The 18,420-nt window shown below is 41.5% G+C and overlaps 1 protein-coding gene across 1 annotated transcript in view; it reads left to right on the top strand.

The window, feature by feature from the left end:
• The window catches only part of pknox2 (pbx/knotted 1 homeobox 2), a 96,560-nt gene that overhangs the window by 51,479 nt on the left and 26,661 nt on the right, over positions 1-18,420 (top strand). Inside the window, exons 3-6 of the mRNA XM_006642271.3 lie at positions 2,845-2,953; positions 5,652-5,788; positions 14,382-14,553; positions 15,816-16,001. Of these exons, the coding sequence (XP_006642334.2) occupies positions 2,867-2,953; positions 5,652-5,788; positions 14,382-14,553; positions 15,816-16,001 (582 nt within the window). The 5' untranslated portion in view covers positions 2,845-2,866. The remainder of the gene's footprint in view (positions 1-2,844; positions 2,954-5,651; positions 5,789-14,381; positions 14,554-15,815; positions 16,002-18,420) is intronic.

The following is an 18,420-nucleotide window of genomic DNA, read 5'->3' as shown; positions in this document are numbered from 1 at the left end:
TGGTGTGAGATACGCAGCCTCTTCATTGAAATACAGTATTTAAGCTTTTATGTACATAAAGAATTAAACATTCTCTGGTGTTTGTATATCTAAGAGGTTCAAATGAGATTAACTTGTATTTGATGTCTTCTTTTTTACGTTCTGTTTATATGACTGGTTACATTTCGGCCGTTTTTCTTTTCAATCTTGCCTCTCATTACAAGTTACAGACTGGAATATGATGTGTCTACATTTGTCCCGTCATTTCTAAATGAAAATGTTACCATAACTTTTCTCTGGCAAGCATTTAAGGGAGATTGTATACAAGAGCATTGCAGTCTTTGTTGCTGGGAGCAGACATTACCAGCAGGGAAACGCTCACTTTCTCACCTTGCTTTGGCCAGTGGTGGTTGTAGCTGATTTTGGAATAGCACATTACAGTATTAAGCATTACGACTGAAAAATAAAATATCAGAGTATGTTTAAATCATGTATAAATCTGTGTTTACTGTATATTAACGTTAATACGTACACTGCTGTGCCAAAAACTTGGACAGTTTGCAGCATTTTAAAGTGCTTAATGATTTTCCATCTTTATGAAGAAACACAATTCTATAATGAAGGTCTACAGGAACTTCATTTTGTTTTGACCAGTTCTATCAGTATTTTTAAGCTAAAAATAAACTTATAGCTTAATGGATGTGTAGAGAGCAACTACTTACAGTATGCTAATGGTAAAAAGCAGCTGACCATGAGTGAATTAGATTTTATTGGTGATACATTAGAACTACCTCTTTATATTGGCTAATTGTGCGTGGTTTGTCTTAATTTGTGGTGATGAAGGTTTTGAAGATTCCGATCTAAATCGGTGAAAGATTTCTACACTCTTGGATCAATCTCACCAAATCTGAGTTGTATTAATAAAAGTCAAAGATGTGATATTTGCAGGAAACACTAGTGGAAATTCTGAGAAAAACCGTTGACGTTCGACTGCTCCTTTTGGCACAGGAATATCAGTTTCTACACTATTCTCAGTGAAGAAGTGTTTCTCGGAAAAGTCCCGGGAAATGTTTTGCAATGATTATGACGACTGAATTCTGGATTTAAAAATAGTCGCTTAACAAGCCACGTGAGAACGATGTTCCAGCAGATGTGCTCAGCCTTTATTTCATAGGCAGACAAGGAGCATTATTTGTTCCTGTAATGGATAAAATAAGACTGTGTCTGTTTCAGTGTGAAGGCACGAGAGGTGTAATTTCTTGATCGAGCACGATTACGCTGAATATCCTGCTGAAACTGTGGAAGAGGTACTTTAAATGGAAGGAGAGAGGAGGCAGAGCAGAGGAGTGACTGGCAGGGTTAGAGCCAGCAGACAGCTGTCCGTAGGGACTGGGAGAGGCAGTGGGCTAAGCACCAGGAATGTTTCACCTGGCCTCCCCTGAGAGCAGCTCTGGGCCACTGATTCCCTTGGTGGGTTTAACTGTGGTACAGTCCCTGAGGGACAGCCCTCTGCACTACTGAATGTCAATTAGCTGAATGACAACAACTTTAATGAGCTGCTGATTTGAAACCTTTTGTGCTCTAATCATCCAGTCGCTCTTAGACACTGCACCCTGTCTGCTTGCACCGAATCTAGGAGATTCAACATCAGGGTTTTTTTTTTTTGTTTCCTATCCTATTAGTTTGTTCTCTGAAAACGTTAAGGGTCAAAGTTTTACTTGAACCTTGTCGCACTGTGTGTTGTGTGCATTCACCCGTTCATCCATTAAAAGAGATTCACTTACTCATGCTAAGGGTCTTGGACATTTACAGCCTGTCCTGGAAGCATAGAGCACAAGGTAAAACTATACTCTGGACAGGGCACCAGTCCATCACAGGACAGGCTTGTTTCTGCATTCCAGATTAAGCTTCCCTGGTTTTCCTGTTTATTGAATCCTTGTCCATAGCTGTTTTAGTCCAGAATTGAGCTTTCAGTAGCCTTAGCATGCTTGATTTATAAAAACTTCTAGTATTTGTTTGTATTGAGTATTTGAGTGGCTGTGTTTGGATTGTCATTTTTAGCAGGAGATGTCCTTCTGAAACTAACACATTTGTTTGTGATTAGAATTTACTTTCATTAGGACATATTTGTAGGTACCGCTACATATTAGTTTTTGTTTTTCCGCATTTCTTCTTATTTTGTGAGGTGGGTGGAGGGAGGCGGACAGATGAATAACAACGCCAGTTTAGTGTTGATCTTTCATTCTCCTGCATTGTTAAATCACAGCAGCACCTGGTGGCAAGCTGTGTAATTGTTCAAGAAGAGGTCTAAAGAGCACTTTCAGTTTCCAGTTTCACATATTTTTAAATATCAGGGAAATGCTCTATATGTGAAACACATGCACAGTACTTCTGTGTCTATATAATATACACTATATACCTGTAGATTATTCTTGATTTTATTTTTTTCTGAAAATGTGGTAGAGTTGATCACAGCCTGGTAGAGTGGTCTTACACTAATGTCCTCTTAAGAAGCACTGCAATTCCAAAATACACCAAATATAAAATACATGTAGTACTGTAACTGTGAGGCGGGGGGGGACTGGCTGCTACGTGTTTAAAAATAAGTACTTTTTATATTTGAAAAAATAATGTGCTGTATTTCTATATCACATTTAAAACAAATCTGCTTGTGGGGCTGGTTCTATGCCAGCCATCTGAGTTCTTCGATCTGTAAGAAATATGGCACTTGTGTTTCTAGGTACAGATGTCATTTCCAGATGTTTCATTACTTTAATATTTGTTTATGTGTTGTGTTACCCGAGAAAGTCTGTCAGGCCTTGCTTGTATTGGACCACTCACAGAGCTCTCCTTTGCTGTTCGCAGACTCTCGATGTGAAGCTATCCCATGATGCAACATGTGCCTCCAGTGCCAGCACTGACAATGATGGCCACACAGAGTGTCCCTCCACCTTCGTACCAGGAGAGCCAACAGGTAAGTCTCCCCAACTTCAGAATGCAATCCGTAGTGATTAATAACAGAGCCATGATTAATAAGGGCCATACAGGTCCCAGAGAATCACTACTGGTCTGCGATGCCAAGGTAACTGAGCTGCATGACCTCTCTCATATTGAAACTCCTCAACTTCTAAGGGAGTCATAAAGTATATTTCTCAATGGACTCCTCGTTAGTCCACAGCCACACGGCTTTTTTCTCGTTTTTCTCGCAGCCGTCATTGATCTCGAAGGTCTTTGGCTTCGGACAGCTCCATTAAACCGAACTGAGATCCAGTGGCTAAAGCGTGGTGCAGCCTTGCACACAGCAGTTGCTGTTAAGTCCTCTCTAAAGGGAAAACACCTTCGAGCAGTGTCATCTACTCAGTTCTCAGGTCTCAGCTTGTGTTATGTCGATTGAAAGAAGAAAAAACAAACGTGTGACTTGAAAAATAGTTATGTGGCACAGCAATGTATATTCAAGTATGATACAGTATAGCCTCCTAGGCCTGTCACTTCAGTATATCAGAGTGGACACACGGGTTCTGTCCAGAGTTTAAGGAAGCAGAGATCTCTTGTCAGCGTGTCTCTCCCTGTCTGCAGGCAGACAGCTCATAGTGTACATCTCTCTCCACCTAGAGGATTAGTGCCAGGGGAAGGAATAAGATCCCAGGCCACAGGAGTACAAAGGAATGCAGATGAGAGCTAGTTAAGTGTGAAGAACCTAATTTAGTTCCCGTTTAGAGCTGGGATTAAGACTTGAAGCTTCCTCCTGAGGCGCAGGCAAGGCAGGAGGGGGCTTGTTTCACATAGCTTATCACCAGGGAGAGGAGAGCCCCGAAGTGAGAGTTAAGAATGTATGTTAACAAATGGAGCTCCGGTCTGAAGCTCAAAAACCTCCCTGTCCCTAACCTCAAGCTGTAGTCTGATCTGCTATCAGATCCCTAGCTTGGTATACTGGGACATCCGCTTAACCCTGTGTCCCACACTTCTAATGAAAATCTCATACATTCGAGATCACTTCTGCACTTCGTCTTCCTGCGCTGTTCAGTCCACGTTTGCTTAGCACTAGTCAGTGAACCAGTGCCTATTAGTCTCTTGTTGATCTTTAGCATGCGATCTCAACTGTCCTGTGGGTTTGCAAGATCAATTCTTCATCCCCTCTGTTTAAGTCAAAATACACTTGCTTATTCTGATCCTGAGCTCTGCTCTATCCTAACCACTGGTCTGGTGCATTGCCTTGCTGCTATTGTCAGTTAGATTTTACTACCCAGTATTCCAACATCTTGGATGTTATTAATAAACTTCTCCAGCTCCATTAAGAAAAAACAATAGTGCCTTGACTAATGAATATGCCTGAAAGCTTAATTACTTTAAAACAAAAGATCCCTGTAGCACAAGAGTAAAAGAATTGCATCCTATTTTAATTAGAAGGACATAAATTATGTCGAGACAAAGATAGAGGGGTTTCTGTTTTTAAAAAGCCACTGTTTCAGATTTTTATGTTTTTCCTGTTTGATAATTCTCAACTTGGAGGCTAAAAACCCATGTAGTAAATAAAACAAGTAATACATGTGAATCTTTTAAAAGCCATATTTCTGCTAGCACATAAACACATTTAAAGGCACTGATGTGTCCTATTATTTTTAAACAAATTGTATCTGGATTTCATTGAAACTTGATTTTTGTACCTCAGACTGGAAGAATTCTATACATTTCTTTCTTTTTATGTATTAAGTACCTTTTTTTGTGGTGAATAGCAGTAATTATTTCAACACAGATTACATGCATTCCATTCAATGTTCAATGTATTCAATGTCTTCTAACGTAAGATTTAAAAAAAATCTTCTTAATACTCAAAAGTACTTCAAGAACTTAGGTTCTCCGTGAAAGAAGTCTAAAATCAAATAAATCTTTAGGGAAAGGATACATTTTTTCTGCATAAAAATAACTGTTATTTGTACTATGTATCTTGACAGCTAATTGTAAACTGTAGCTTTAATATAAATTATGTTTTAAAGTGCCAATAGTCTTAGTCCCTAATTGTAAAGTTACACAAAAAACACTTGTTTATTCTTTTCCCCAAAAATCTGCTATTGGGATTCTGAGAATTACCTGTTCTCATCTAAATTGGCAATAAAGAGCCTTAATCCTTGATAGAGCTGATGGGTTACGAGTGTGGAGGTGATGCCAAGAGGAATCAGATAACTGATAACCGCTGGGAGAGCAGGAGAGACAGACGAGAGGAGGCAGTGTGGTGCTCCACTTTATGGAAAATAAAACACTGCTACTAATGGCAGTTATATCACTGGGATACTGGCACTGTATCACTGCTACTATGAGATGTTTAAGAAATATATTAATAGCAGCAGTACTTTGCCACTCTCTGATGTTTGCTCGCACAAAGCACATCATCTTCTAACTTTCTATTGACTTATCCCCACAGTGCTTGGATCTTTCACTGCTGTGAGTGTTAACTCTAACGTATTTACTCTATTGAACCGTAACAATGTTTTTCCTTTTGAATGTCTTTTTGTAATGTCAATCTTTGTATTTTCTTTTTTTTTTAATCCGAAATTATCCTCTGCTTTTTGATGTGTCAGAATCTGACGGAGATTTGTTGCATACATCGAAGCAAAGTATGGACTCACTCCATCTGGTGTTTAATATTGAAGTGGTGCTGATGTTTTTGCTTCCAGATGACGGGCACAACTCAGCAGAACTCCAAGGCCCAGCCTGTCCACATCCCAGCATCCTCAGCAGCAGGGGCAGCTGCTGTCAGTGTGACTCTTGACCCTCAAGCCCAGCTGGAGTCAGACAAGCGAGCTGTGTACAGGTATGGGGACAGCTCAGATCTCTGGAATGCTGGGAAACGGGACACTCCAGTTGTCCACACGTTTTTTTTTTCATTTGATTATTTACTTTTTTTCTTATTTGCTTAGCAGACACCCTTACCCAGGGAGACTTAGTGTCACTACAAAGTGTACGTGATTACAAAGGGGAAGAAATTCAAGTACAATAAAGTGAAATGAATGTTAGTGAAATGTTAGTGCAATGCAGGTGAAGTGCATTCTGAAGTGGTGTTTAGACAGATCATGGAGATCTTGGCTATCTTATTTTCTAAATACAGTTTCAGTTGACTAATGCAGATTTAGGATTATGTCTCTCTTAGTTCTTTATCATGCATCTTTAAATTTAAAAAAAGTTACTTTAAAAACTGAATTATCAGTTCTAGGCGGTGTGAGTTCTGTGTCTCCATGTGAGCTCCTTATCAAAGGCACACTTCCAAACCCCCAAGACAGTCAGAGATGAAGCTCACGATCTTGAAGGTGTGACGGGAGTTTGAATCTGAGATTCAGCCCGAATATCCAGCATTTACACCTCCCCTGAGCCAGGACTGTGCTGCTCGTCTCCCTTTCCGGGGTCTTCCATGGTGGTAACACGTTCTCCAAGTTTTGCCAGGAGTAAGGCATTAACATAAACACTGCAGTGCAACACTTTTAGCTTCCGGTGATTTTTGGCAGTGTATTGCAGTATTATATGCTGCTAGAATTATTATTTACCTTCTCCTGATTTGGGGTGAGACTGCTTTTGAGGAGCCGAACAGAATACATTATTATTATTATTATTATTATTATTATTATTATTATTATTATTATTATTATTATTATTATTGTTAAGATGTGATAGCACTGGCTTGCTGGAAGGGTGAACATTACTAAGAAGAAGCTTCCCTGCTAAAAAGCATACATGTTTTACTGTAACAATTTTTTTTGGTGTACAGTACACCTCTTGACAAGTCTAGCCTTGCTGGAAGGCAGTGGATTGAATACTGAATTTGTCTGTCAGCGCTGAACTGGAAGGGTCACACTGACACTCTTGTGCTCTGTGCTCACCAAGCTGCCCTGAATTTTGGGTGCTGTGCTCTGTGATCAGCAGCCTCCTTTGCTTATTCCCGTCTGAGCCCCTCGACTCTCGTGCTCAGCCCTGGAGGCGAATGCTATGAAGGCCTCAACAGGCCTGGGGCTGAATTTATAAGCTCCTCTGAGAATCGGGACTCTCTTTGATGTGATCAGCCAGCCTGAGGGTTGCTGCAGGTGGTGAAAAACACAGACTCAGCCAAGACAGCTCTGCCTCTGCCGATACCTCCCCCTCCTAGATCTGCTCGAAAAGCACACATTGAAGGAAGTTGTGAAACCAATTTTCAAAGATTTTTTTAAAACTTTTTTGCAAAGCACCTCAAAGCTATAAAACTCAGAAGCGCAGAGATACACGAGCACTCTTCTGTCCAAAGCGTGTTCACTGTTTATGAAAGACAACAGATGCACAGCAGTAGGGAAGACTGCACTTTTTAGACCTTACTCTGGAAGCCAACCGGGCACGATGGCTCTTGACAGCAAAGATGAAAATGGTACAAAGCATCGTTTATTTTCATTTCATGTAAAGGATCATGTAAGAGGGCTTTCTATGAGTACCTGAACTGATTTGCTGTGGTAAAAGGTTGCATACATCCCATTGTCCAAAGGTGGTGGAGGTGGGGTTATGTTTAGGTAATCAAGAGCCTCAGTTGAGGCTGTATGTGTTTTAACCACTTGATTTTAAACACAAACTAGACTGCTAGACGGGAAGAAGTTCTTCCACAGCATTTTAAAGTTCGTAGGAGACTGGTGTTTGAATATATTGTTTTTCAGAAAGAGAAGCATTTTTAGCCAGAAATGACAGTAATGATTTCGGGGATGAGCGCGATCCAGTGGTTTGTGTGCGGGCAATCGCGTGCGTGGTTTTTGGAGTGATACAGATACGTGGGGAAGGTACATTAGCCAGCCGTTGGTGGCTGTTAATGCTCCTTTCTGGATACGTGAAAATGCAGGACGAGCGTCGTCTCTTACAGAATAAATAATTGTTGGATGAAATACAGGATCTTCTGGCTAATAAGGGACTGTTGACAACTGTGTTGTAGTTCCTTTGGGTAAATTTAAAACTTTAAAGTGATGAATCTTGTAACAGAGTGACCAATAATTTACACACACTACAAACTTTTAGCTTTTTAGGAGATGTACTCCAAGAAATATACAGCACGCCGTGCTATGATAAGATAAAGCATGCCGTAAAAAGCATGATTTTCTGTACTTGTGTGTGAAAACAAGCGTGCAGTAACGTTTGAGGGGACACGGTTAGTATTCATTATTTTCATCTCCCACTGTTGCATTATGTCTGCACTACTTGGGAGCGAAGAGGATAGGACAAAAGCAGTTTTGCACCAGATAAATGTCAGATTAATATACCAGTATGATTTAGACATACATCAGAGCAACTAAGGGAAAATATGATGAGAACAGCACTGTGGCACTGCATCCTGCATTGATTTAGTACCTAGTCTGTGCGTTTATTGTACATTCAGGCACACTGCAGTTATTTTATACATATTACAATTTAGTGTAGACAAAACACATTCTGAATTCACTGAATTTCACTTTTAACATACTGAAGCTATGCATGATGTCTTAATCACCACAACAAGGACTTCTGTATTCAGTAAAATGTAAATATATTGTTTCTCATTAATTACAGCATGGCAGTTGGTTATAAATTGTCCTAAAAAGTGTAGCCAAGTGACAGAGGGAATCCCCCCACAAAAAGTACACAGGCATATTATTATATGAAAATACATTATTATAGACAAAAGTGTTGTGAGTTTATTAGGTTTTTCTTTGAGCATGTACCAGACACAAAAAGACCAGTTCATTCAAAAAACAAGTTATTTTAGTTTATTTATTCAAAATCTTCCCATTAAATTTGCTCAAATCTAAAATTGCAGTTTGACATTTCTTAGACGTTTGTTTAGGGTCACTGTATAGTTGGAGCCTAAAATTGTGCAATATCAGCTCTCACTCTAAACAGACACATGTAGCATTTTTTCTCTTGATTTATGATGGCTGCATCTGTGATATCAGGTACCAGTAGTATAAATCTAAAACATTTCCCTGTAATAACCATTTTATTTGGTTTTGAATCATAGTACTTTTATTTATTATCACAGCAAATCAGCAGTAGTCTGGACACTGAGATAGTTCTTGTAGCTTTCAAACTACTGCCTATAATATTGTACCAATTACAGTATGAAAAATGCAGCTTAATATTTTGGTGCTTTTGTCATATTTTCCAAAATATGCACTATTTACAGTGTATCTCTGATACGATTTTATTACAAATTGAGGGCACCAACACATACCCATTCATATACTTATTAATTCTTATCAAATATGTATTATTTTTAAAACAAAGCAGATATTTGAGAGTTGAACATTCATGGGCCTTTCCAGAAATTGTCCCCCATAAACATGCCCTGCAATATTTCTGTTGTAGCTCAGGTTATTTTGAAAACCGCAGACAGTGAGATTGCACACCAGTGGCCATGTTTAGCCCCAGCAGAAATTCTCAGGAGGATGGGTGAGGACAGGGGAGCTCATAAAGTATAGATTTAAAGACTCACCAGAGATGGTACAAACCTATTGAATGCGCCACAGGAGTGGTTTTAATTTGGCTCTGTATGCAGAAGCAGAGACATCATGGGAGCTACTGTAATGCGCCATAAAGTCTGTTTACATTCACTGCTGTGAAGCCTTCTTGGTAATTCTTTCTGAACACCCTGGGTGTACAAGAACAGCACGCGTCTCATTCTCAGCGAAAGTATTAGTTTCCTTACTTTTAAAAGGCATCATTAGCTTAAAAACGCTTTCCAAAATGCATCTGAAAATGTATTAAGGTCCTGTCAAAACTGGCAAAGTTAAATGACCCTTGAAGATGTGTAATTTTCAAGGCAAAGTGGTTTGGGAATTTGATTTATCACTAATTTACAGCATTCCAAAAACACGCTGCCGGTAGGGTGCTGACTTTTCGCGTCGTACAGACATGGCGCGATATAGTGAGATGAAAAGCAAAGCAAAACAATAGAATCCAAAAGGGGGAAGAGGGCTGGAGTTCGTTATTTCTTTTTTCTGCTGTCAGCATATTTTGTCACATTACATTAAAGCAGGTATAAATTAAAAAAAAAAGGAGAAAAAGTTTTCAGAAAACAAGCTGTGTTTAGTGTCGGTACTGAGCAAGTAACCCTGTGAAATTGAATGTCTTCTCCATGTAGTGTACTGTAGGTCTGTGGAGAGCTAGCCCAGTAACTGCAGCGTATAACTCGCACTGTTCTGTTTAATAAATGAAGTTGATGTGTTGCTGCGTAATGATCCTGTCACAAAACTAGACTGAATCCCTGCTGTGCTTTAGGTGTATAAGCAGCTGAGGCGGTTCATTGTGGTGCGGTGATGGGTTTAATATTAAATTCTCGGTCTGTGATACATCTCTGTCTCTCTCTGCAGTTTGCTTAGGGTTGGCTGCAGACAAGTAGCCGCAGGGAGAAGCATGTCAGGAACGCCACAGTGGGGATTGTTTTCAACTGTGTATTAATAAAGAGAACAGGAATGCAGCGGGTTTAATTAGGATAGCAAACAGAAGGCAGGGGATGTGAGTTTCCGCAAATTGGGGAGGGCTTCAAAAGAAATAAAAGAAGTCTTTGCTACGTTGTTCTTAATTTTCGTCTGTCAGGTTTATTCGCTTACACCAATGTATTTGCTTACAAACAGTCTGGCATTGATCTTGTGAAATCCACTGAGGAGGCACTTGGATTCCCTTTATTATGAACTGCGGAGAAACTGAGGAAAGGTTCGGTGCATTCAGAAATAAATCGTATGCTCTGTGTCCTGTGTGTATTAAGGAAGTAAAAACTCTTAAGGATTAAGTTAAATATGAACGACAGAAAGTTTGCATGAACTAGACCGTACACACTGGTATCTTAATGATATGCTCTTCTGTGTGATTGAACAACGTAATGAAAAATAATGACTGTTTTGTGAAGACTTACTCTAGGTATTTAGTTAACATAATTCTTATTTAATTAAAGAACCCATTATGGTCTGTCCGACAAGGGCATCCAAAGATTTTGTCCTTAATCGTGGTCTGCAGCATACAGTAGCTATGGGCTGCTTTATGTAACAAGTCCCTAGACTGTTTTATTAATTTATTATTATATTTTACAAAACTTAAACCTTCACATACTTTTGCTGTCTTGAAAGAGAATGCAAGAAAGTTGAAGACCTTTCCCCTGCTTCTGATTTTATTCTTATCTTTTTCTTTCTGCGTTATTTCTAAATAACGGTAGTGAATAGTAGGTTTTAATTCTTGAAAATGAAAAGGCCTTCTTTCTGTTCTTGCTTCCCTATTCTCTCCTGTAAATCTTTTTTTTTGGCGACTTTAATGACCCCCCTGTCAGCTGTCCCAGTGCAGTGCAGTGCAGATAACTTGTGTCACCATCATCACACTTACAGGCTTCAAGAATGGCAAACCACATTTAGGAACACAGTCAGCCTCTTCAAAAACACTCTGAAATGGAGAACCCTTTGATTTTTGTGTGAGCCTACTACAAATATGTTTTTCCTTTCTCAAAATGAACTCTCAAAGTTGACTTAAGTGGATGTTTGGCATGTGTCTGAGTCACAGAAGCTTCACAGCGTCCCCTGTAGACCAACTTTGCCTCAAGAGGAGAATGAGTGCTGTTGAACAATTCCTTGTTAACTTTAAAAAGGCACAGAATTCCTATATAAATAAGATGGCAGGAAGAAATAAAGAAAACACATCTTAAACTTTTGGGTAGACAGTCTTTGTTAGCTCACATGAATTTAATCCAGAACTGGCGTGTTGGCTCATGCTAAGGTCATCGCAGAAATTTGGAAAGGAAAAAAAATATGATCAAATTTGTCTATTTTTTTCCTTTTTTGCTCACCCTTCTCCTGGCTATTTTAATAAAACCATTCATAATGGTGTGGTAGAATTGTGAAATGACCATGGAAAACACTGGGAAAGATTCAAAAGTGTAACTTTTCCTCCTTTTTAGATTCAGAAGGAGCATTTTTCCTCTGCTCCTCGTATCTGTGTCTTTTACGAGCCCTAGCCTGTACCACTTCATTCTCAGCTCTCCAACTCTGAACAGCAGTGCAAGAATTGATATGCGGGGGTCAAGGATAAACAGCATTAAGCTTTTAATTTTCAACGGTTTGGTCCACAAATTTTCAAAGGTTAACAGATTAGCTTCGCCCACAGCCCCCGCACTCTTGTTCTTATCCGCCTGGAAAAATTGCAGGGATTTAAACTGCTGGAGGAGGTCACGGTGGGAGAGAGAGAGACACACACTCAGAGACAGGATGTGAGGATGGGTGCGAACCAAAACACCCTCCCTCACAGAAATATTGCTGGAATTATTTGTTCCTGGTAATTTAGTAACCCCAAAAAGATAAGAGAAGAACGCACACCCAGTCACAGAGCTGCAGTCTAGAGAAGAGGGTGTTTGTCCTGAAAATTGCAGAGATTACAGAGCATGCTTCCACTTGACTCTACTATTTAATTTTGTAACCCAATCACAACTCCTGAAAGGACATGAAAACGTGGGAGAAGGGATACAGGTCAAAGGTGAACACAATTCCTACAAAGGTAAAAAGTGTCTTGGTTTTTTGAAGCCCACAATGCCAACAGATACAGTAAACAATGCACCAAAGGTGCCAGGTGCTTCGTGAATGTTGTCCGTTTTAGGAAACATCACACTTTAAATTAGTCCCACAGTTTTCGCGGAGAGATGGAGAATCTTTGGATTGCTTTTATTTCTGTTTCAGGTCCCACATCTGGGAGGTAATGGAAACACCAGAAATTTAACATCTTGATGGTTTCCCATGCCTTCAATGTAAATCAGTGCTTTGCTTCCCCAGTGAAAGATACAGGACTGCAGAAAGTGTTAACCTGGCTGAGAACAGAAACAAGAAAGGCAAATTAAAAAATCACAATGTCATTTTTTTTTGCTTTTCACCATCCGCAGAAATCCCGGAGGTCCTGTGATGTCCTGTCAGCCCACCAGCCCTAACTGTAGAGCACTGCTGCGAAAATATAGCAGGGTCTGAGGCCAAGGGTCTGTCAAAAGCAACAGATAATCACCCAGGGCCATAGTGTAACTCCCAAATGTGATCCTGTTAAAGCAACTGTCAGAACAGTACAGTCTGAAAAGGTTTTGAGCTCTGTTTCACAGTTTTTAACCCTGAAATTATTCTATTTCCAGGTTAAAAAGACAAAGTTTAGAAATAAATTCCAAGCATTGGAAAGGGACAGGATCAGGTAGCTGCAAAGGCACTTTAAAAACTTGTAAGATGTATTTTGTGAGCTTTTTGTTCCCCCTCCAGACATTCATTTACATCCAGTGAAATGAATGCTTTAGCACCACTGAGACTGCTACATTTTTCAGATGTAACAAGGCATAACCTGGTCAGAATTTAGCAAGTATTTGTTGTCTTCTACTTTTACGGATGCATCTATTTTTCTGAAATGTCTTTGAAACCACTACGACACAGAGAGCACTCCAATCACGCACATCTCCCCGTTTTTGTGTGGCAGTGTAGAAGGAAGGATTCGCACTGCCTCTTCTTAGGAGTTAAAAGAGAAGCAGAGGAATGATGTCCGGGTGAAAGAGATAGTGAGAAAAAAAGAGAGTGAGAGAGAGGGGGATTGAGGGTTCATATATCCTAATCCGTGTGCTGGCGGAGAGGAATCTGCCTTCCTCAGCCCCAGGATGGCCCCTGTGGGACTGCGGATGGCTGTTCGGTGGAGCTCGGCCATTTGGTATTCAGCTCACGGCGACTAAAGGGAGCTGCATTAAATTGGGATCAGGCAGATTAGAGTCTAATATACCCGCCTATTAAAGGCTGCAAATGAGAGCGATGGCTTACAAGCAGAGCCCTGACTGACTCGCTGACTCTGTGTGTCTGTATCGCCACTGAGGGCAGCAGGTTTTTTCTTTCCTTCTCCAAAGAGACAGCCCTACTGCCACAAGAGGTAAAAAAAGATGCCACGAGAATCGTTGTGGTAGGTTTTCACTTTCAGGTTCTTTTCCTCAAAACTCATTTATTCCTCTGGAATTCGTAGGGCGTGTCCTTGGTTGCACTGACTTTTTGCCTGTTCCGAGCTTACAGAAGCATCAGGTGTTATTAATGGTATGCAGGGCTGTAGAGGTCGCATCTTTCTGTGCTGCGGAAAAAAGGATGAAATCTCCTGCCCCCCCCATCACCCCCACACAGTTATAAAGTTCACATCACATCCAGTAGTTTTCATTTCTGCCTCTTTAAGTGTTTTACTTGACTTGCAGAAGGTATTTAAACAGTGCAACATGCTTCTTCCTGACCAGGGCGTTCTTCCACACATTCTCCAGGCTGAAATATGATGTCAGAGATGAGGTGCCCAAGACAAGGACGTTTTTCGGAGTTTAGCCCTTCCTGTGAGACCTTGTGTGGAACGTGCCTCTGTCTCTCCCCCTATCTCTGACGCCCCCTCTTGTCTGTCCGCAGACACCCCCTGTTCCCCCTGCTGGCTCTGCTGTTTGAGAAGTGCGAGCAGGCCACGCAGGGCTCCGAGTGCATCACCTCCGCCAGCTTCGACGTCGACATCGAGAACTTCGTCCACCAGCAAGAGCAGGACCACAAGCCGTTCTTCAGCGAGGACCCCGAGCTCGATAACCTGGTCCGTCTTCCACCCGCGCAGAGCTGTCAGTGGTGCTTGGGGTGGGGGGGTTCAGGAGTATCTTCCTGCCACGTCTCGGATGTAGCGGACCCATTTGCACCGGGATAGAAGAACACAGAGCGAGAGGAGGCCGTTCTGCCCCCCCCCCCCCAACTGGACACCCCCCCCCCCCCCACCACACACACACACACATGCCCCCGCCTGTTAGAACTGTGCTTCCGTTTCCACTGCTGCAGAGCTGCTCAGTGAAGCAAAGTCGATGAGAAACTTCCTGATAGATCCCTGGGTGTGCTAATCCCGTCTAATGTCATCAGCTAGGCAGTCTGGCATAAAGGGGACTGAGAGGCCAGGGGTATTAATTGTTATTAAGGAGCAAACCTCGCTCTCCGACTCCGTCTCTGCCTCCTGCCTCTCCCTCTGCCTTCCTGCCTGCGTGACAGCTGGCTGTAATTAGAAATAAGGGAGGGGGGGGGGGAAAAAGGTCAGCGTTCATCATTATGGGCTCGCTCGGCTGGCAAGTGGCACGCAGTCAATTAACTCTGCATCTGTGGGCTTTACGAGGCGCCGGTCACGAGCAGCCCTCACGCACCGTAATTCTTCGGCAGGACAGTTATACTACGCGCCTGGGTGCCGAAAGAGATGGCATCAGGCCCTGATTAAATGAGCTGCGGTAATTGGCAGATTTATCCCCTCCTTGGCGAAGCACTTTTCCGCCTATTCCAGTGCCCTTGAGTGCTGACTTTGAAAGCGCAGTACGGAGGGGAAAAGAAAGGGAAAAAAAAAACAGAAGATTCCAAAGCAGCTTATGCAACAGATTTGGGAGAATGCGTCTTAGGAATGGACAAGTAGGAGGAACTGAAAAATAATGGGGTCCAGGAGCTAACAGCTAACATGACTGTGATCAACCTGTGAAATCTAGCGACATACAGTAGGTATGGAAAAGGGACAGTGAATGTTTTATTTAAAATATGCATTGTACCTGTATATGTGATACACTTGTTTTTCCATGGAGGAGTGTGAATTTATCTTTGAGATCATGTTTACAGCGCTCCAGAAAAAGGAAAATTCAAAGTCGGGGAAGGTTAAGACTTCTACGATATTAGGGCTGCTTTACAGTATTGACTAGGAGGTTTACTCTTGTCTGTGACTCTCAGCAGTGCATTGTGGAAGTAATGACAAGATGACTGACACCCTCTGAATGTGATTTCCACCGCAAAAGCAAAGGGCAGTGTGTTCAAAGAGCCTTCTGCCCTCCTCTCCAGATGGTGAAAGCAATCCAGGTGCTGCGGATTCACCTGCTGGAGCTGGAGAAGGTGAACGAGCTCTGCAAGGACTTCTGCAACCGCTACATCACCTGCCTCAAGACCAAGATGCACAGCGACAACCTGCTGAGGAACGACTTGGGAGGACCTTACTCGCCCTCGCACACTTCCCTGAACCTCCAGCAGGTCAGTCCCGCCCCCGGAGAGAGGGCGCCGTGTCGGCTTTCTGAAAACAAACCCCTCACAAACTGCTCTGTTTCACTGAAGAGGAAATGGAAAAAAAAAACCTGCATCATGCATCTTGGATCAGTGCTCATCAGATGAGTGCTAAGCAGCTTTCATGTGGACACAGCTGTGTTCTTCACAGACGCAGTACAGTATGTGCCCTTCCTTAGTGTGCCAGGAGAACACAATTCATACAAATGCCACACAAATACAAATACAGATTCATACAAATGAAAGCACAAGATTTATGTAACCCCTAGTCGGGAGGGAGTTCTTCTTTTGATGCAAATCTTCCATGGTCTCCGACAGAACACCAGAACTTCACACTCGTAACGGTGTGAATCCACACCACTGTTTCATGTAAGCACAAGAAAAGTACCTGAGTATACCAATGAAAATAGATTCAGACATGAGAATGGAGGTCAGCTGTTCACAGCAAAGCAACAGACAAAGCAGAAAACGAATCCAGGTTAGAGATATCCGTTCACCAGTATTCTAAACAGTTTCATTGTCTCAAGGACTTGGCTTGCTGTCTTCCTCCAGTTTGTAGCAATAAATCAGTAAAACACATACCAACTCCCTGCTCTTACCTTAGCCTACAAACCAGCAGTACAATTATACGATGTCATAAAAAGCACACCTCCTTGCAGTTTTATGTTTTAACATATTTCGACATACAGAATTTGACTACCACCTGGTCTTTACCAAGTCCTAGTAGTAGTTAAAACTGACCTCGTGTGACACCTACTGTAAGAAACAAAAATGTTACTTTGTTAATATTTATTTTAAACCTCATCCAGCATTCAATATCTCGGTGTGGAAAAGTAAGTGCTTTACTGTGTGATTTACTAACATGTCGCACCCCCTTCAGCAACAATTACTTGAATTAAACATTTCCTGTAAGAGTTAATCAGTCTTTCACATCTGCCGGAAGGAATTCTAGCTCTGGGGTGTTTGAGGATTGTCACCTTGGGGTTCTTTAAGGCTTCTAGGAGCATCGTATGGTCAGATAATGAAGAGAATTTGGTAGGACAGACACTGTTGGGTTAACTAACAAAGGTCTTGAGTTTTTTCCATTTGCAGATTGGTCTTGTTCTTACTATGGAATGATTGACTCCATGTACTGTTTGGAAATGGCTTTGTAACCCTTCCTAGATGGATTAACAGCAACAATTCTTTATCTAAGACTCTCACAGATGTCTTTTGAGCTGGGTATGATGTATTACCACATAGCTCATGCTTCAGACCAAACTGACCAATGTTTCTGATTTTATATACAGGTTGAAATCACTTCCGGATGATCAACTGATCATTGGCACATGTTTTGGTGACCCTGTTAATTGAGCTGGCAGACCTAAGGATGCACTTACTCACACGAAGATATTGAATGCTGGCTGATATTTTTTTAACAAATAATGTTTCAAAACAGAATGTGTGTTATTTTGACAAATGAGGTTAGTTGTATCTACTGTCTAAATATGTTAAACCATAACATTTTAAAGGGGCGCACTTCCTTTTTCACCCCAATGTATGAATGTATGAATTCATAGCATCTGCCTATTTAAATGGGTCCGAAACATCATTATACGGTATATTGTGATATACTGTATTTATGTACACAGATGCATACAGTTATATAGTTTTGTTGTTTTAACTCAGCTTGTTGTGGGAATGTTATAGTGCACGTAGGTGGCTGTGACATTGAGACAGATTTAGATGTGGTTCTTCTGGTCGTGTTCCATCTCTTATCTGCTTTCTGACCCCAGTTCTTCACCACCCAAGCGCTTCACGCTGACCCCTAAGACTTGATCTCAAGGTGCAGGAAGTACAGCATCACTTTTCAACCTGCCAGTCCCCAGGTCTGCTGGAGTACTGTTCGTGTACAGTACATACAGGAAGAGAGCTCAGGATTGCTAGACAGGCCGGCTCTATCTAGTGTTGCAGGTTCCCCTTTTTACAGGTTTCCAAGGTAACCAGGCACGTATGTCCAGGGCAAGGCCAAACACTGGGTGAATTTGCTGATGCACACTGCAAATCAAACAGGCTGCTTGAACCCAGACACAGACTCTGCGAGTGCAGGCCTTGTCCTCGAATGCAGTGGGACAGCACGACCGGCTCAGGTCGGTCACCTTTGTCTGATCCGTCTGCAGTTTGTTTTTTGTTTTAAGGCTGGCTAATGTTGGTTTAGAGGCTGCAAGGCCCATTTCTAAATCCTTTATAATATATGATGGAGTGACAGAACATTAACGCAGTGATAACAGAGTACAAATAGTAGGGCTGCGAAGTGAATAACCTTTTAAGGGTTACTTTTTTCGTCCAACGTTTTTAGCAAAACTCAGTGGGTTCTCATCGGTGATTATTACAGGATGTTTATTAATGT

The sequence above is a fragment of the Lepisosteus oculatus genome, chromosome 23 (genome assembly GCF_040954835.1).
Source record: "Lepisosteus oculatus isolate fLepOcu1 chromosome 23, fLepOcu1.hap2, whole genome shotgun sequence".
NCBI classification, from domain to species: Eukaryota; Metazoa; Chordata; class Actinopteri; order Semionotiformes; family Lepisosteidae; genus Lepisosteus; species Lepisosteus oculatus.
The sequence above is the reverse complement of the archived record's forward strand: the minus strand, read 5'-3'. Positions and strand labels throughout refer to the sequence as shown.